This window comes from Ricinus communis, chromosome 5 (assembly GCF_019578655.1).
Source record: "Ricinus communis isolate WT05 ecotype wild-type chromosome 5, ASM1957865v1, whole genome shotgun sequence".
Lineage (NCBI taxonomy): Eukaryota > Viridiplantae > Streptophyta > Magnoliopsida > Malpighiales > Euphorbiaceae > Ricinus > Ricinus communis.
Genome location: NC_063260.1, coordinates 31,190,612 through 31,209,423, shown reverse-complemented (window position 1 = coordinate 31,209,423; position 18,812 = coordinate 31,190,612). Strand labels below are relative to the sequence as shown.

At 34.5% G+C, this 18,812-nt stretch overlaps 3 protein-coding genes across 10 annotated transcripts; 2 read left to right on the top strand and 1 right to left on the bottom strand.

Annotated features, from left to right (window-relative positions):
- Nucleotides 1-6,439: 6,439 nt before the first annotated feature.
- LOC8267380 (gibberellin 2-beta-dioxygenase 8) lies at nucleotides 6,440-12,227 on the top strand. 4 transcript variants are annotated; one of them, XM_002518492.4, is made up of 5 exons: nucleotides 6,440-6,632; nucleotides 7,256-7,356; nucleotides 9,440-9,894; nucleotides 11,453-11,774; nucleotides 11,879-12,227. In XM_002518492.4, the coding sequence occupies exons 2-5, from the start codon at nucleotides 7,318-7,320 to the stop codon at nucleotides 12,107-12,109; spliced, it is 1,047 nt and encodes a 348-aa protein (XP_002518538.2). In that variant the 5' UTR covers nucleotides 6,440-6,632; nucleotides 7,256-7,317; the 3' UTR covers nucleotides 12,110-12,227. The 4 variants fall into 4 exon arrangements, with proteins under 4 accessions (XP_002518538.2, XP_048230075.1, XP_048230073.1 ...); XM_048374116.1 differs by having other exon boundaries at nucleotides 6,441-6,632; nucleotides 7,305-7,356; XM_048374117.1 differs by having other exon boundaries at nucleotides 6,441-6,632; nucleotides 7,305-7,356; nucleotides 7,966-9,894.
- Nucleotides 12,228-12,782: 555 nt separating this feature from the next.
- On the top strand, nucleotides 12,783-14,797 carry LOC8267381 (probable pyruvate, phosphate dikinase regulatory protein, chloroplastic). Its single transcript, XM_002518493.4, has 3 exons — nucleotides 12,783-13,520; nucleotides 13,618-14,257; nucleotides 14,398-14,797. Exons 1-3 carry the CDS (start codon nucleotides 13,041-13,043, stop codon nucleotides 14,499-14,501), a joined length of 1,224 nt encoding a protein of 407 aa, XP_002518539.2. The 5' UTR covers nucleotides 12,783-13,040; the 3' UTR covers nucleotides 14,502-14,797.
- A 581-nt stretch (nucleotides 14,798-15,378) lies between these two features.
- Nucleotides 15,379-18,584, bottom strand: LOC8267382. Of its 5 annotated transcripts, none has more exons than XM_015718811.3 (6): nucleotides 18,257-18,584; nucleotides 18,004-18,117; nucleotides 17,711-17,902; nucleotides 17,346-17,463; nucleotides 16,066-16,288; nucleotides 15,379-15,957 (listed from the first exon to the last, which is right to left on the bottom strand). In XM_015718811.3, exons 2-6 carry the CDS (start codon nucleotides 18,028-18,030, stop codon nucleotides 15,876-15,878), a joined length of 642 nt encoding a protein of 213 aa, XP_015574297.1. In that variant the 5' UTR covers nucleotides 18,031-18,117; nucleotides 18,257-18,584; the 3' UTR covers nucleotides 15,379-15,875. The 5 variants fall into 5 exon arrangements, with proteins under 5 accessions (XP_015574297.1, XP_015574295.2, XP_015574296.2 ...); XM_015718809.3 differs by having other exon boundaries at nucleotides 17,346-17,469; nucleotides 18,257-18,579; XM_015718810.3 differs by having other exon boundaries at nucleotides 17,346-17,469; nucleotides 18,272-18,579.
- Nucleotides 18,585-18,812: the final 228 nt, after the last annotated feature.

The following is an 18,812-nucleotide window of genomic DNA, read 5'->3' as shown; positions in this document are numbered from 1 at the left end:
CCTTCCAGGGGCTCAGCTAGAATAGTATATGATGGCCTTTCCCATTATTAAACGAACAGGAGGTGGGCGTCTGAAGTCTGAACTTCCCTGGCATCAAGATTCATCCTGTTTTCCACGTAAGCTGTTGAAGCCCTACAAGGAGGATCATGATGACCCCGTAAGAGAGTCTGAGCTCCTTTGAATGTGCGGGCTCGGTGACAAAGAAGTGGACTACATCATCTCCCAGCGTAAGGTGCCACAATCAATCAACCTCCCATGGCGGAGTTTTAATGCAAGTGGAAGGGACTCCCGAGGAGTGAGGCAAGGTGGGAGCCAATTCGCGACTTGTGGCAATTTGAGGAGAAAATTAAAGCTACGAGGGGGCAGCAGAGCTGCAGTTGAGTGGGGAGAATGTCACGCCCGCCTCGCAGTAGCAGGGAAGGGCACAACGGCCCATGTTGAACAACACTTCCCGTGTTGACCAGCGCCGGGACACGCCCGTGTTGGTTGAATACAAATCACGAAAGGCCTCCAGAAGGCCTAGGAAGCTGGTACCCACTGATGGGGTAACACTGACCATATTACCTAGTGTTCCCTGAACCACTACCGGCCCGATGTTCCATGCAGCACCTTCACGCCAACAGAACCCCAACACCGAGGAACGATGTTGTCATAGAGAGCGAAAATGCTATAAATACCCTTCCTTGTACCATTTGTAAAGTGTGTGTGAGTGTGTGAAAGATATGAAGGAAGAGAAGCATGAGAGAAGTGTGCTCATTGTAAGTAGCTTTAGTGTGAATTAATCAATACAAGTATACACTTCCACAACTCTTGCTCTTTCGGTGCCACTTTCGTGAATTCAAGGATATTTGCTCTCATTCACGGGTTTGGCAATCAAGGGTAGGCCGACTATCTTGAATTTAAATCAAACCAAGTAAGAGCAAAGTTTTGGAGATAAAACAAAACTCACGTGACACATAGCTCAGCTTCAAACGGAGTGCAAATGCCAATTTTACAAGCAAAACCTGAAACGGTTGGCTGGTGGGTATAACGGTATGATCATTATAAACAAATATATCATTTTTCTCTCACAATAATCTTAGTTTGGATGAATACTTAATTACCTTCTCCAACTCTGAAATTTCATTTTACAACTAATTAAAGGATAATATATAATTTTCTAATTTTATTTGTTTTCTGAAATTCTTTGCACATTCGTGATTTATATATTTGTTGTTTGTGAAAATCATGGAATCACCAATGACGTTTTTTATGATAGTGACAAAGATAAATAAGGATAGAATTAGGGGACGAAATGTCGATCAGTGTCGACTAACAATGACTAGGATGGTTATTGATGATAATTAAATGCATGGCAAGAGATATTAATCAATAATTAAGTGCGTTTTGAAAGATAATTAAGTGGTGATAATGAAATGCTTGATAATTGATGTTACCTTAATCAACGTTCCAAGATGAAGGTAATTATCCTTTAAAAAAAAAAAAATGAAGGCAATCAGGATTTCTTTTAATTGAAAAGAATTCACTATGAGATGCTTTTTCAATTGGGCAGGGCACTAATTGAAAAATAAATTTATTAAATCCCATACCTAAATATATATGATGTTTTCTATTTTTTAATTACAAATTATAATATTTTTAGACTTTAATCAAGTCGGTAATTACGTTAACTGTCAGATTAAGTTTGTGGCTGCACGATGTTTTAATTTAATGGTAAGTTAATGTCATTTTAAGAATAAATATAAAAACTTAAATTGACCAAACTGAAAAGGAAAATAAAAAGAAAGAAAAGGGTCCAAATAAGAGGATGACGTTGGATTAATCCATTTTATGTAAATTCCTTGGAATTGTTTAATGACGCAATTAGAAAGAAAAATCAAAATAACATATAGCGTAAACAAATGGAATAAGGTTCAATTTCTACTCAATTCTGGCGAATGCAGAAGATATAGACTTTTTAGAAATTTTTAAGCCCACATTTTCACAAGATATTAGCAAAGGTAATTGCTCAGAAAGCATACCAAGTGTTTGACAAAATTTCTATTAGTTATTGCCATATATTTGTGCCTTCACAGTGCATGAGAATTACAAACTTCGCCGGTGCATTGCCTAAGAATAATCTATATTACGAACAAAAAGAAGGTGGGAGGGAGGGGGATTTTGTTTTTGTGGAAGGATGAGGGGGAGAGAGAGAGAGAGAGAGAGAGAGAGTGAAAGAACTGGTTTCTTAAACGAGTCAATTTGTGTATCACTTTGTTGATTTTTAAAACACATATTTTTATATATCGTTAAAATACATTAGTTGTTATAAAAAAAATAAAATAAAATGATAAATTTATCTCATTTGGTTGATTTCATAATAATTAAAATTAAATTAATATTTTTTTTTAAATTTTTTAAATATATTTTTAATATATTTTTTTAACAAAATTTTAAAAAAAATAAACAACTGTCCGTATAATAACTTTTAAGAAAAAGTCATAAAAAAATTAAAAAAGAAAAACCGGGTCACATGAATTTATTTATTTATTTATTTTTGCGCAAAGGAAGCAGTGAAGAGATAGTGAGAGCTCAGAAGCCAGACCAGTGGGCCACTCTAAATCGACGATGATGTGGGCCTTAGCTTCCATCAACAAAACTCGTTGGCCAATTAAATAAAATCACATTTTTCAGATATTTGTCGTGAGATATTTTCCAGGAACTGCCGACTACTATACAGAAAGCAGCTATCAGGTTGTCGAAATCATTTCATCATCATTCTTCCAAAACCACATAATGTTTCTGATGCACAATTCTTTCCACTTCTTTTCTGATTCTTGTTACACCACTTAAATCAGGTGCTTGATACTATTATGTTACTGAAGGAGCTAACTAAATCCGGTTGAGATTACTGAACATTACCACATTCACAGTTATACATTTATTCGTGGTGTTACAAATTTTGCTACAGCCAAATGAAATAGACTTGGTATTCTGTAGAATTATTAAGTTTAACCTGACATGATTTCCTAACTATACATAATTAATAACTGGCTTTCCAAATTAATGATTCAGATCCAAGTTGGTCCAGTTAGGTTCAGGTTAATCAACTTAAATGAGACATGCCATATGGCTTTAGTAGTCAGTTTTCTTTGTCAGAGGTGTCAGTCCAGCACTTTTAAGTATTAGTACTGTCATAAAAATTGAATGCCAAAAATTTTTAAAAGGTCTCCATCTTCATCTTTTTCTCAGCTCCAGCTGGTTGGTGAACATTATATTGCCGGTTTCCCTTTTCCCAAATATCCTTCAGAGAAGAAAACATGAGAAAGAAAAGCTTGCTTTGCGTTATCTTTCATTATACAATAACTATAACCTATTTTTATAGTTGCAGCAAAAGATTAGGTAAGAAAAACATAATAATTGGACCAATTAAGTAAATAGCATTAGTTATGTGCAGTGAACCACAAAAACATCTATCCAAACTATATGCCTCTGATATTGCTGTGACTTAGCTAAGTTGTACCCTAATTTACTAGCTGTTACGAGTCCTCCACTAATTAATAACCCTTATCAGAGGGAGTGAGAGAGAGAGAGAGATAGTGAATTTAGTGGGTTTCAAGAAAGGCAGCAATATGTTCTCTGACAAATATCAGGTGGGGGTGTGTAGTCTTTGCCTGCGTACCATGCCCACTTCTTCATGGTTAAAAATAATAATAATAATATTAATAACATCAACGTTGCAATGACAGGAATTGAAGAAGCTTGCAGAAGCATCTGTCCAGCAATCCACATGATTGTTAGCAGGGTGGAATGGGAGCTGACGCTGGCCAATGGGTAAGATGCCACGCGTCAATGCATTTAGCTTTCTAAAACTTGCATATATAGTAATTAATTAATTAGAAGGAAAAGGGTATAAGACTGTAGTATAAGGGTCCTATTAATGATTGAATGCTGCGAAATTAAACATACACATTGATTCTCAAATCACCAAAATAGTCTCACAACAATGACATGACCTGCTATGCTAATCCTACCACTCGCCTTAGACCCTTGGAGAAATTCAATCATCAATCGGCTACCAGAAAGATCTTATATTATATAGTGAGTGCTTTTCCATCGTCGGCAATTATACCTGTACTTATATATGTTCATTCATTTCAATTTTTATTTTTATTTTAATTATATGCGTCCATATGTCAGATCAAAGGACATCAATTCCATCCAATTTTGTATTTTCATGGAAGCAAAGAAATAACAGTTACTATATATACTAATATCAATTTATAGTAACCAATAAAACTTATTATTGGAGAAGTCTGATTCACTCTCCAATATGATGTTGACAAAATTTGTTCTCTTTGCAATATAGTAACTTCAAAATCATAATCAAAGACCTTCTAATACTTAAGTTAGAGGGAGTTTGAGGAAATAAACAATAATGATAATCATATCTTAATACAGTCAATCTGAATTTAGTATTTAACAGTAACATATCTGAAAAAAAAATTTCTTTATTTATATGAGTTATAAGTATACAAAATATATATTTTTAGTATAAGGCGATAATAAAAGCTTGTCCATCATGAAGAGTACTCTAATTTATGGAGAGTTGGTATTTGCATTTTATGTATTTTTTTCATATTTAATTTGAGTTTAGATGGATAAAGCAAAGCAATTTGTTGAAGGTTAAACCTAAAATATAGATGACATATTGGTGCAATTTTACATATATGTGATATGCAGAAATAATGCTGATCTAAAGAGATTTGTCTTCTGACTCGAAGTGATAAGTGTCACATATATATTGATTGTGCAAATAAACATATCTCGTAATAGCAATAAGTTGAACAAAACTGCACTGTTATTAAAAATAATACAATTAATTTGGAAAAACTCTTTACATTTTATGCTGTAAATAACTACCCATTAATAAAATTAAAATGACAGTGCGTGGCTCTTTATTTAAAATCTTGTTAAAACTTTATTATTATCTGCCACTTAAACAAAAGTGTTTACCTATAAATTAAGACGAGGCTGATCATGCATAATTAAGATTGTGATTGGGGTTGTAATTCTAATTATAAGCAAGGAAAGATGATTTAGTATTAGTGAGGGGTTGAGTTGGAGGAGGAGGAGGAGAGGTAAATACGTTGGGGAACTCAACCCTAAACTTGCTGTTCGTGATGTGGTGCTATCACATGCTTTTCCGTGGACCATCTCCCAGATAAGGCATCCAATTTATACCACCCAAAATTCCATATCCTCTTATGCATACAACTCCAGTTTAATTAACTTAACTCTTTCAAATTAAACAGTATTTTACATGCATCTTCTCTATTCTATTTCCCGACATTACAGTCAAGTCGTATCATAAATCAATTATTGTGTGCACCACAGCCGGATGGCTAATCTCTTAATTCAGCTGCGCTCGAAGATCACTCTAAAACTCTTTTTAACTCTGTCCTCTGACAGTAAGCCTGATATCATGCTCCATGGAAAGACAAATGTAATGGTGGCAAATTATTACATATAAATATATTTTCCTCCCAAGAAAAGAAAATAAACTATATATTGACATAGCCAGAAGGCCACGTTGCCTAATTGAAAAGATTGGTACATTCTATAGAACAGAGGGATTTTTGTTGTCCATAAAAAGGGAGTACAGAAGATATTATTAAAAGTGGGTATTATTATATAGACTTGAATGAGGAAATGCTGTAGTAAGAAGTTAGGGCATGAAATCATAAAATCAAAGAGTTAAGATACTAGTGTCCTTTTAATTATAAGCAAGACACGTGCATCATCATCTAAATTCTAACTCAATTACGATTAATGATTTGGATCCAAATCACTTAAAAAATTTCAATGTAAATTTGTTTTCAAAATGGGTATTTGGCGAATTAATTGATGTTGGCGTTAATTGACATTAAGATTGTTTTATTTTACTTAGACTTACATCAAAATTGAATTTCTGAGATGAAAAAAGAGTTGAGCAGTGGGACTAAAGCGATACGGATTTGAACATGCATGTGACTCTAATCGCTGCCACGTAGGTGCCGACATAGACTCAACAGTTACAGTTATGCGGTTGGGCTGAGTACTAATCATGTGCATTGTTTTCCAGATTTTCACTTCAGAGAGACAGACAGAGAAAGAGAAAGAGACTCATAAGTTCCAAGTTGATACCAAATGTTCAATTGGTGTATATTCAACCAAGTCTCTCTCTTTCCTTTTCTTATTATTGGATGCATTTTCCCCTTTTTTATTTTAATAAATTTTTGGTACCTAAAATTTTTAATCACAGCAATATCATTTGGTTCTCATTCTTCCAAGTCTATCACTCCCTTATCTCTTTCTGCGATCAACACATTAAACGGAAGGGAAAAAGAAAAATATAATTATCTTTTGAAAATTGATTAAATATGCTTAACATCAGCCAATTAATTATCACTAATCATTCAAAGATTCTTGATTAATCAGGTCGTCTCTTCATCCTCATTATCTTCTCCCGACACCACTGCTGATCATAATTATTTCTTTTTTATGGGATTGCTCTCTTTTTTCCCCTATAAAAATATCTCCACTCCAAACTTGGTGGACTACCCACAGAAAAGAAACCCCTCTCCTTCTCTTCTCTCCCTCTCTCTCTCTCTGTAAGTAGCCAAATTTTCTTCTCATGAATTGTTTCTTCAGTTTGCTTTTTTGAATTTGCATTGGCAGTCATTGTTCTTCTGCTCTCTCTCTCTCTCTCTCTCTCTATATATATATATATATATATACATATGCCACACTTGCTATTTTGAATGGTGATAAATCGTTTTTCTGCTTAGGTATATACTACAATTTTGGTATAATATATGTATACGTATATGTATATGTTGCAAGTTGGATTTCCCTGTCCTAATCTTTTTATTTGTTCTCATGCTTTTGTTTTTCTCCTACCATTGTTTTCAGTAAAAAGGAAAAAAAAATAACAGAGGAGATAATCAGAAATGTTTTTCTGTTTTCATAGCTGAGAACTACTTGCAGATGTTGACATGTCCGTGCATTGCCATGCAAATAATGATCTTTCACTCACTTATCTTTAAGCTCTGCCACTCCAAAACAAAAAGTGATGTTCAACGAGCATTTTTTATATAATTAAATTCTTGTGTATACCCAATTTTCGTTTAGGTTGGGTTCTTCTTTTTCTTTTTCTTGGTTTTATTTTAATTTTCATGTCACATTCCAGTAACAATTGGAATTAATACAATTAACTTTCTTGAGATTAATGTAGAATTAATAAAAAAGAAAAGTACTTATTTATCTTCAACTCTACGGATTAGGAAAGCACAAAGAATGGTGGAATCAGACAAACTCATGGCCAATGTGAACCAGGTAAGGCTTGTGGGTTGAATTGAAAGTTATATGCATGCGTGTATAAATGGTGCTCAAGATTGACCATACGTATACATGGCCCATTTCTTAATTTTCATGATTATCAATTCCAGAATCCTCTCTCTCCCTCTACCTATCTTTTCACTTGCTGCATGTTTTCTTTTCAAGTGAAATGATCATCTGGGCCCTTAATTATTTTATAATTTTAGGTTTTGTATTGATGTGATGGAATCTGAGGAAAGTGCATAAAAAATTCTAGCAATTGGGCATACAAATATCATCCTAGTTGGAACTTAACAAGTGAACCATAACTTGCAGCTATAATTTTCTTTCCTCGTTCCATGTAATTATTTCTTGTAGAAATATATTACAATCTTTTTTATATACCTTCTCCTTCATTCTTTATGCAGCAGAAACATTTCAAGAATGTTCATATAAATAATTTTATTTTTTTCTTACTATAATATTGCATGTTGGGTCAATGATGTAATGTTGGTGAAGTGACTAATAAAATATAATAGCAAATATATATATATATATATGCAAGTAAGTTGCTTTCAGTTGGGAAATATTGGTATTTCTCTCCTAATATGAACTATTAATTAGTAGGTGGTCTGTTATCATATGCTGGTGCCGGCTCTTGTTTTCTTCTGCCACTATTGATCAGTGTCGAGGCCTCAAGAGCAAAAAAAGAAAAAAAAAGAATTAGCCAATTCTTTTATGCAATCATAAGGAGACCAAATGCTTGTCGTGGGACAAGATCATGTTGGCCATGTCTTATAGACAAGGCAGCCTAGATTGCATGGAAATTCAGCCTCCGGTCAGCAAGACCATAGAAATACATATATAAGACAACTTTAAAACTGCTCCCCAGAGAATTAAATGCAAAATGTTAATATAAAGTATAATTCGGTTGTCAAGTAAACGTTTCGGGTAATTTTTATATACATTATTACTTATTTTGTCACATATATATTTGTATATACCATTACAAGCAGGTGAAAGTATTTGTTATTTGAATTAAATTTCCTGTAGCAGTATTTACTTTTGATTGGTATTTGAAAAGAATTATGATATGTGGCAATGGAATGAACCAATATACGCAAATCACAATTTTGCTTCCTACCCACATGCAAAGGAAGCAACCACCATTAACTTTTTATGATTTCCTTTGTCCCTTATTTTCTTCTTTATCTACACATCAGAGCATGATTGGCATTTAAAAGAGTCCCATAATTACCTTTTATATTTATATTTATGGTCATTACCTTTTACCCAAAATCATTTCTCAGCCACTTATACATGGCACTTCAATATTATTGCGACTGTCGCCCATAGTCTGCCATGTTCTTAACTACATCTACACAATAAAATTTATTAGGGATTGTACAAATAAAACTCATCTTCACCTTTATGCATTTATTTTTTATTTCAATAATAATAAAAAAAAAAAGTGTTTTCATTGGGTTGGTTGTGATGGGGTTGGGCGGAAGTTTGCCATGTGATGCTTTTGAGCCTATGTTCTTTTGTCCTTTTATTATTTTATTTTGAAGAGACTTAATGCTCTTTTCCCTTATGTTAAATAACTCCTATCCTTAAGCAAGATCAAATCATAATGAGCCACCCATTTTGACTCTTGCTAATTGGTACCATTAGGGTCATAGATTTGGATGCTCTTTGTTTCCTATGAGTTTATTGTAAGAAATGGTAATAAAAGTCTAACAAGAAAATTTTAGGAAAAGAAAAAGAAGACATGTTTAGGTCTTTGAACAAAAAGACATGCAATCAACTTTTTCTCCAAAGTCCAAAATTTGAGAGATGAAACGCCATAACTTTTTCATCCAAGACGAAGGAAGCACAAACAAAACAGAAAGAGAAAAATCATGTGTTGTTTCAACATTTTCCTTCTTTGTCTTTTGTCTCTCCCAAAAATACCCACTAAGCATACATACCATATTATATCATATATATTAATTCTTTTTTCTTCTTTTCAGCCCTTGTCTAGCTATTATCTCTCTTATTTATTTTCTTTCTTGGAGTCTCCTTTCTAAAATCTTTTCTTTCCTCTAAATTTTGCATTCAGCCTCCTCTAAGCATGGACATAGACCCACCTTTCCATGAGATCTACAAGACCCTTCTGAACAGCAAAACAATACAAGAATCAGAAACAAAATCATCAATTGTTGAGGAATGTGAACTTCCTTTGATTGATCTTGGCCGTTTAAGCATGGATGATGAATTGGAGAAAGACAAGTGCAAGCAAGAAATAGCTAGGGCTTCTCAAGACTGGGGATTCTTTCAAGTTGTGAATCATGGGATATCACGTGAGATTTTGGAAAAGATGCGAAGTGAACAAGTTAAGCTTTTTAAACAGCCCTTTTACCAAAAGAGCAAAGAAGATAAGTTCTTGAAGTTCTCTGCTGGCACTTACCGCTGGGGAACTCCCACTGCAACTTGCTTAAGTCAGTTGTCTTGGTCTGAAGCTTTTCACATTCCTATGACTGATATATCTGCTTCCAATGGTTTCACTACTTTCAGGTAATTTCATTGTTTCTGTATGTTCTTTTACTTCAGCCAATCTTTTTACATGTCAAGTAAACAACAACTTTTCTGTTTTTATCTCAGCTTTTAAGATGTTATGATTCTCACTAGAACCTGCCTACACTCCTCCAAATTCAAAATTAATTTAATTTGAATTTTATAAGTAAGATCACGCAAACATGACCTATAATCTTCATCATACGTAAGAGGAGAGGATTCAAATCCAAATGTTTATATCACAATATGTCGATAAAAGCTTGAGGTAATGTGTCTGCAGACAGGTTTAATATGTTAATTTAAACTTAGTGATGGATATGTTTGTAATTCATAACCCATAGTTAGAATTCTGTGTAGTTCTTAGCAAAATTACTATTAGGGGTACTTGAGGATAATATGCAAGTAGTTGCAGTTCATCATCCTTCTTTTCGATTCAAAAGAGAGTAAAAATTAAGATGATGTTAACAATCCCAACATGCCCTTTTTTTTATGTGCTTTGTCAAAGCAGATTTTGCCTGTCAATTTGATAAAACAACAGGAAATTATTGTTAAGTAACATTTGTCTATTATTGAAAATTAGATGCTTTTTGCTAAGTACAACGATAAGAGCTATATGTATACACAGTGCTAATGTAATTCTCTCATCATCTTATGCTAATCAAAAGGCATTTTCTAAGATTAGAGGCCACTGATATGACACTCAACAATCAAGACTTTCATGCACAAATCATTGCTCTATATTATTTATAAAGGGATCAATGTTTAACTTACTTTGGTGGAGTAGCTGGTTATGATACTAATCTCACGCATGAGAGGTCCCTGGTTCGAACATGGACGTCTCGGGCATAATTAAAATTTTCTGTATTTTCTAAATTATTTCTATATATATTTTCTAACTATTAAATATTTTTTTTAAAAACATATTGTTCAGTTCAGTACTAAAGCACATGTAAAGATCAGGAGCCACTCCTTTAAAATTGTTTCCTTTTATGTGCTTCCTGTCTCTGAATTGATCTGTAATTTTGGCTAAAAACTTTCTTAGAATGGTGAGACAAATACACCATAGCACAGCTATTTCGTTAATTTATTTACTCAATTTTTAATATCTAGAGTAAGAAAACAAACACCGGTAAATCAATTGTGGCAATTGCATTGCTGGTTAGCCTCTGAAGAATACTAATTCTTACCGCATCAGATAATGTACGTACAAGTTTTGCATGCATGGTGTGGTCTTTTTGTATTTTCCTTCAGAGTCTATTTTTGCCATTAATTAGCAAGTCCCTCACGTGAATGAATGTTTACAAATTGGATGAGCTGTAAGTCTGGCAAAAGCCAGTCTACTGCAATAATAACTAGAACTTGCTCTTTGGCTTCAATTGTTTATGGGTCCCATTTTGTTGATAATTGATAGAATTGGATGACAGATTGACCGATCCCACACTCAGGAGATATGGATTCATGAATCAATTTCATCTTCAGTGTGATTCATTTTACCAATTAGAGTCTGCAGATTGATATTTTTTTAACGGTTAAATTATTGTATTATACGATTATGCAGTTCAACAATGGAACAGTTTGCTACAACAGTTGCCAATCTAGCACAAAAATTAGCAGGAATTTTGGCAGAGAAACTGGACCGGAAATCGACTTTTTTTGAGGAAAACTGTTTGCCAAGCACTTGTTATCTTAGACTCAACCGATACCCGCCATGTCCAATCCCTGTAGAGGTATGCGGCCTCATGCCACATACTGATAGTGACTTCCTTACAATTCTCCACCAAGATCAAGTCGGAGGATTGCAATTAGTTAAAGACAGGAAATGGTTCGCAGTTAAACCTAATCCCGAAGCTCTAATAATTAACATCGGAGACTTGTTTCAGGTATGAGTTTCTCGTGCGATTTTCTTTCTTTTAATTAGTTAAATTACAGATTAAATACATCAATTTATATGGCATTAACCGATAATTAATGCATTTATATGCAGGCTTGGAGCAATGATGTTTATAAGAGTGTTCAGCATCGTGTTGTGACCAATCCAGGAGTTGAAAGATTTTCGACGGCGTATTTCTTCTGCCCATCATATGATACAGAGATTGAAAGTGGGTGCGAGCCTTCAGTTTACAAGAAATTTAGCTTCCAAGAGTACAGAGAACAAGTGCAGAAGGATGTCCAAATATTAGGTCACAAAGTTGGACTCCTAAGATTTATTGTATAATAATTTCCAATACTAAGTACGTGAGTTTTGCTATAGATTAATCAGGTTTCAGACGAGACTATTTTAAGAGTGATGCCGGGTTAAAACCGTAGTAATTAAAAAAAAAAAAAAAAAAAAAGAAAATTAGAAAAACGAGTGCATATTATATCTTTTTGAGCAATGAAAATAGTAAAAGTAGCATTCTCTAGTAGCAGGATAAATTTTTCTAGCTCAATCAATGAACTATACCTTATCTTATTATAAGTAAGTGGAATATTTGGAAATTAATCATTAAAACAATTGGTCAACTAATTTTATAATTTATTGCTATATTAATTTTTATTTGAAATTTAGGTAAAAATATTTATTTTTGAAAATGAAAAATAACCCTTTATTCTTTCGGTATTCCCTCCTTCGTATAAAAAAAAGAAAAGAAAAGAAAAGAAAACGTATAGATATGAAATGTGAGTAGTCCAAAAGGACAAAGCCGTGGCTCAGCCCAATCAAATTTGAGAGGCCACTCAAAGGGCCACCGGTTTCCTCGAAACAAGCAGTGCTGCTCTGTCAATTTATTTTTACCCGAATCGTGGCGGAAGGCTCCGTTAGTTTTCGTTGAGCAGTTTCTTAAAGAAAGGATTTTAATTGAATTTCGCTTACAATTGATCCGGAAGTTTTTTCTTTTTCTTTTTACTATGCTGACTGAGGAAAATCCAAATTATTTATTTTTATTTGATTTCTATAATAATTATAGATTGAAAATAAAATTTTGTAAAAGTTGGATATTTTAATAACAAATATTCTTAAAAGAAAAGAGTGAACTTTCTGATATATTTAAAAACAGCAAAATTACTTCTAAGTATCTCTTTTTCATGACATCAGAAAATAAATTCCGATAAATAATCATTTTAACTATTATTTTTATTAACATAAACAATTTTGCAAAACAAACGGAATGATTGCTTTCTCAGCCTTACAGCCCCCAAACCTCCGGCCGCCGTCGCCACAAGCACGCTCTTCTCGTCAAGAACCTGGTAAGCTCAGTCGTACTAGCCTCCATGCCTTATCCGACCCAGACTCCCAACAGCCTCAACCTAGGAAGCCGAAAGGCAGCTCTCAGCTCAATCGTTGGTCCATGGCTCGAGCAATCCGGTCTGGCCGTAAATTAGACAGACCTGGTCAGCGAACCCAGCTGGCGGAGCTTAAGCCTCCTCCACAACAGCGTAGAGAAATGCAATTGAAGGAGTTTAGTGCTATAGCAGCAGGCAACGGAGATGATGATGAAGCCGTTGAAATCAACACTGGGAAGTCTATTTATATGGTTTCTGACGGAACTGGATGGACGGTGGAGCATTCCGTTAACGCAGCGTTAGGTCAATTCGAGCACTGCTTGGTCGATCGTGGTTGTCCCGTAAATACCCACCTCTTTTCCGGGGTAATCTATTCCGTTGAAATGCTTTGCCCTTACATTCAATGGGTTGTTAATTTTGCCAATTGAGTTTAAGAGATACTTCTGTATGTACATTTTTTAGATTGATGATGCAGAAACATTAATGGAGATTATAAAGCAAGCAGCTAAAGAAGGTGCCATGTTAGTCTTCACTTTAGCTGACCCTTCCATTGCAGAATCAGCTAAACAAGCTTGCAAATTATGGGGAATACCATCTACTGACATATTAGGACCAATAACTGAGGCAGTTGCTTCTCATCTAGGTGTTTCGCCTTCTGGTCTTCCCCGTGGTGCTCCTGGGAGGAACTTTCCCCTTTCTGATGAGTACTTTCGACGAATTGAAGCCATTGAATTCACCATCAAGCAAGATGATGGTGCCTTGCCACAGAACTTGTACAAGGCTGATATCATTCTTGCTGGTGTTTCTCGTACTGGAAAGACACCATTGTCTATTTATCTTGCACAAAAGGGATATAAAGTGGCAAATGTGCCTATTGTGATGGGTGTAGAATTGCCGAAGAGCTTGTTTGAGGTTGATCCTGAGAAGGTTTTTGGTCTGACCATCAATCCTATGGTTTTACAGACAATTCGAAAAGCAAGAGCTAAAAGTCTTGGATTTAGCATAGAAGTGAGGAGTAATTATTCGGAGATGGATTATGTAAGAGAGGAGTTGGGATTTGCTTCCAGGGTGTTTGCACAGAATCCGGTTTGGCCAGTAATTGGTAAATACTATTCCATTTCTAATGTTTATCATGGCCTTCTAAGTGTTAATATAGTCGAGCAGATGCTTTAGTTTTAGCATATGTAGAGTGATGCAAGTGACTGAATCCTGGTTTTGCTGTTACTTATTTGGCATATGCAGAAGTGACAGGAAAAGCAATTGAAGAAACTGCAGCAGTGATATTAAGGCTTTACCATGATAGGAAGAACAGATGTTCAATGCCTCGAATCTCTAAACTTTACTAGCATGGGAAGTCTTATTCTCAAGTGTGCATGGATGAGTTGCTGAATCAGTACAAGAAGCAGCTGTTCTTGGATCATTCTTGGATTGTTAATGAAAAGAAAATATAGTGAGATACAGCAGAGGTTACACCCTCATTTGTTTTGCATGTTTACTGTAAATATCATGTTTCTGCAGCTTATTATAGAAAACTGTAACATAACAATTAATCATTACAGGGCTTTCTTTTGTATATTCACAAGAATTGTTTATGACGTGCTTCCTGAGAAATATACGTCGGTGAATGCTTGTATGTTTTCCACTGTGCGTGCAAGTGCATCTGTGCATACTTGGGACAGAAATATGACCCCCTGCTATTATGCCACTCTGATATTCTTCTTTTAGTGTTGTTTGCACTATACTCAAATTTGCAAGGCATTATTATATGTTCCTTTTGTACTCCGTTTTCAGTTAAAAGTAGATGCAAATCCAATAGTGACAATCAATTGAGTGTTACTAATTCTTCTTGACTTGCATCTTGTAATTTGTTTTCTTTTCAATCAGAGTGTTGTCTTTAAAAGAAAAAAAAAATGTTATCTCACTAGTTAAATCATTCTCTAGAGGGAACTTAGAGCAGATCCCATCAACTCAAATTCTAGTTGACCATCCCTTATTTCGAGTGCCAAGCACGATGTCTATTCTTGGGCATTTCTTTTTTCCCTTGAGCTACCTCATGCTCTCACTTGTTTACGGTGAAAAAGGTGGACACTTGGGCGCACATGCTTTGTATGCGTGCATATCCAGAACTGATTGTTGTAGCATTTGCCTCGTCCTTGTTTCACCGCCACAAAAGCCATATATACCAAAAAGAGTTTCTGAACAGGATTTCGAAAAGAGCAAACAGAATTGGAAAGGTATGGGATGTTAAATAAAAAAGTAAATTAAAAAGAAAAGGTGAGGACCATCTGGTCCTCCACTAAGCTAGTAAGCTATATGGGATTGTACCAAATCATCATTTTTCCTCTTCCATACATATAAAGAAAAGAAGATTCCTTCTCTTTGTCACAATGTTGTATGTTCTTGTCTTCATCTCTATAGTTTTTACTAATAATTTCCTGAAAAAGTTAAGCACCCCTAAGTTGTATCCAAGATGGTGGATGGTCGGTTTGCTTTTTGCTATCTTCTGATTTCTTTCCGTGCTGTTTCCTTTTTTCTTTTTTCTTTTCCTTTCTTTGTTTTTCTTTTTTCCACTGAAATTCGCATTAGAATAAGCCTATTCTTGCAAAAAATAACTTCACCACCACCACAAAATTATATTCATCTTTGTTTCCATCTCGCATTCTGCTCTGAATGATGTGCAATAGCTATGTTCTTAATCTGCGAAAGATAATGTAGTGGCATCAATCAATACCATTGTCATCTGCCCCGAGCTTGCCAATTGAAAGAGTGAAGTATATCAGCAACATCGTTCCCATGCTTGATCTGTGGCAGATAAAAGTAGGAACAGAAAACCGCTTATACATTTCAGCACTTGCATCACTCAAAACAGTATCTTACAGTTCTTGCAGCTTTTAAGGTCAGTGAACTTACAAGGTGGCGAAAAAGAAAAGAACCCTTTTGGGATCAATGGTCCATGAAAGTGAAGGACGCTTGAAACTGTTCCTCCTGATGGTGCATCTGCCTTCTGTGGATGACGCATTCAAATTGTTGGTAGTAGTAATGGTGATCTGATGATGAACTTGTGCACTGCTGCTGGGATGATCAGCGGTCCCAACTGATACCATCGATCCCTTTTCGGGCATGCCAGGCCCTACTAAAGAAGTTGCAAATTAAATATAGCATAGAGAAAACAAAAATGCTTTTAGCTACTAGCATTTCACCACCAATTTTCGAATAATGCAACTGCACATGCTTTCAACTAGAAGTACACCAACAAACTGAATGATATTCTACAATCTCTACCAGCCTGCGGAATTTAATTAAGACAGATTTGGTTTGATGTACTCTCCAAAGTTGACCCTTCAGTTTGGTGTAACCTCACCTCACCCTCGAAACAGTAATTATTATTGGTCCCCTGTAACACTGGTAGAATGGGTTTGCCTTGGTATCATAAATACATTATATTAACTAACCTTCGAGTAAGATCCTATCATATCTTCCATTTTATAGGGGATTTATTCATTTTTTCTAAATGAAGTAAATATGTAAGATTTGATTTTGTAAGATATTTATGGAACGGCCTTTCCACAAACAAGTGCTTATGCAATAGGAATTCTAAATAAGGTGAATTACATATACTTCTCATAAACTTTATCCACAAAGTAACAAGAGGAAAGGATTGTTTCCGAGATCCAAATCTCTATCCGAAATCAGTAAAAGATACTGACCCAAAAGCAGTTACAGAAATTAAATTTGTAACCAAAACACAATCTGCCAACAACCAGAAAGATAAGCACCCCTTAGAAAACATGGAATAATACAAGTTACAGTAAAAGAATTCTAAAAAATTTGTTCAGATGTCACAAAACAATCTGGAGGAACCCTCCAAAAATTGGTGACGAGGAAAAAAGAAATATTTATTCGGTTGTATTTTACAGTGAATATACGTGGCAAATATCAAAGAAAATGGCAATTCTTAATTTATTAACCCTATAGTTTGCTAGCGAATTGCATCTGGCACACATATGATCCAGAGATCCAGAAGTGAAAAAAACAAAAGGAACCATAAAAAAAAAAAAAAATAAATAAAAAGTTTGTCGTCGGCTTAACCTTAACCTATCTGTTAAAACTTAAAGTTGGACCGTCCAAAATTTTCTAGATAAATTTCTTTTGCTTTGTCACATATTCTGTTTGTGAGAGGAAAATAGTACCTCTAGGTGAAGAGGTAGCAACAGCAGCATCTCTATCATTAGGAGAAGGATTAGAATTAATCTTTTTATCACCGCCTCTGCCGCTCATGCGCAGAGACCCTTTTCTGGAAAGGCTTCTCTGAAACTATGAATTCATGAAAATAACATGTCAAGGAACATTCTTTTATTGATCACTAAATAATCAAACATTAACAGCAACTATTGCAAAAGACATTCAATTTGATTGTAATCACCGCAAAGTTGTTAACTCGTTATCTAAAAAAAGTTATACTTCCATGACTAAATTTTTTAAGATGTATGTATGCGTGTTCTTGAAAAAACTAAAAGAAAAAAATAAAGGCGAAGAATTGAAAGAGAAAACTTACCGTAATTCTTGAATTTGGGTTAACTTCTTTGTTATTGGTGGCATGGGAGAAGCTTTCCATGTCAATAACAAAGTTATCAGATTTCTCAGCTGAGTATTCAAATCCATTTATATGATCTAAAACAGAAATTTTCTGGGTTCCCATATTTTCATCTGATAATCCACCAGGCTCACAATGACAAGAACGCAAATCCTAATAAGAAGAGAACCAAGAAAGAGAAAATCAATGAAATGATTGTACAAACTGGAAGGAGCATATCAAGAATAAAAACCCAGAAACTGATATCAACTCACCAACTTTGGATTATCCGCCGTTTCCATCACTTTATAGGGAAAAAAGACAGAAGAAAGAAGAGTATATAAAGGGACAGAAATCGCCTACACAATGAGGCAATCACTTTCCACCGCCTGATTTGTAGAAAATAACCAGACGATCATAAGTCAATGCTTTTGAGAGAGCTATTGGATATACAAAAAGAAAAAGATAATTCTTAAATCAAGAAAATTATTATACAAAATACTTGTTCTTTTTAAAAGAAACACAAACCTTAGCACACCATACCCTTTTGATATGAGTTGGTATTGACAATTCTCTTCAACAATAATGAAAAATGTACTCCACTGAAGGTTTTCTTTTTTCTTAAAGGTTATAACATACAAGAAATGTTGTAGATGAACTGACTTTTAACTACTCTGTCTTTTGTCTTGTTAAGAGAGTCTGGGGTTTGTTTTTCTTTTTTGGAGGAGGATAAGAATTGAGAAAGAAAGGAACTGAATTCTGTTCAAATGGGAAGTAGAGAGGATTTGAATTAGAAACAGAAGAGAAGTGAGGGTTTAGAAACAGGAAACAAACTGGAAATGGAGATTATTTCAATGCTTACGCTACTTATATATGTGCTGAGTTGTTTAATGAGTTGGTATTTTGATAATTGCAATTATTTTAAAAATAAAAAAAATCAAGTATTACTTTGTACAGAGTGGAGATGACAAGGTCTCATGCCCATGGTAAGGAAACTATCTCTTGATTTAGGAAGCAGAAAATTTGGCTTCAATTATTTGATTTCTAGGGCTCAAATTTTCTAATTCTGCCTTTGTATTGGAAG

Bases quoted from the DNA above. Each gene is read 5' to 3' on its own strand.
- LOC8267380 (XM_048374116.1), top strand. From the start codon at position 6,523: ATGGGATTGCTCTCTTTTTTCCCCTATAAAAATATCTCCACTCCAAAC. The intron at 6,633-7,304 runs GTAAGTAGCCAA...TCTACGGATTAG, and splicing joins CTCTCCCTCTCTCTCTCTCT to GAAAGCACAAAGAATGGTGG. The intron at 7,357-9,439 runs GTAAGGCTTGTG...TTTTGCATTCAG, and splicing joins TCATGGCCAATGTGAACCAG to CCTCCTCTAAGCATGGACAT.
- LOC8267381 (XM_002518493.4), top strand. From the start codon at position 13,041: ATGATTGCTTTCTCAGCCTTACAGCCCCCAAACCTCCGGCCGCCGTCG. The intron at 13,521-13,617 runs GTAATCTATTCC...TACATTTTTTAG, and splicing joins ATACCCACCTCTTTTCCGGG to ATTGATGATGCAGAAACATT. The intron at 14,258-14,397 runs GTAAATACTATT...TGGCATATGCAG, and splicing joins TCCGGTTTGGCCAGTAATTG to AAGTGACAGGAAAAGCAATT.
- LOC8267382 (XM_015718809.3), bottom strand. From the start codon at position 18,030: ATGGAAACGGCGGATAATCCAAAGTTG. The intron at 17,470-17,710 runs GTAAGTTTTCTC...ATGAATTCATAG, and splicing joins ACCCAAATTCAAGAATTACG to TTTCAGAGAAGCCTTTCCAG. The intron at 15,958-16,065 runs GTAAGTTCACTG...TATCTGCCACAG, and splicing joins CTTTTCTTTTTCGCCACCTT to ATCAAGCATGGGAACGATGT.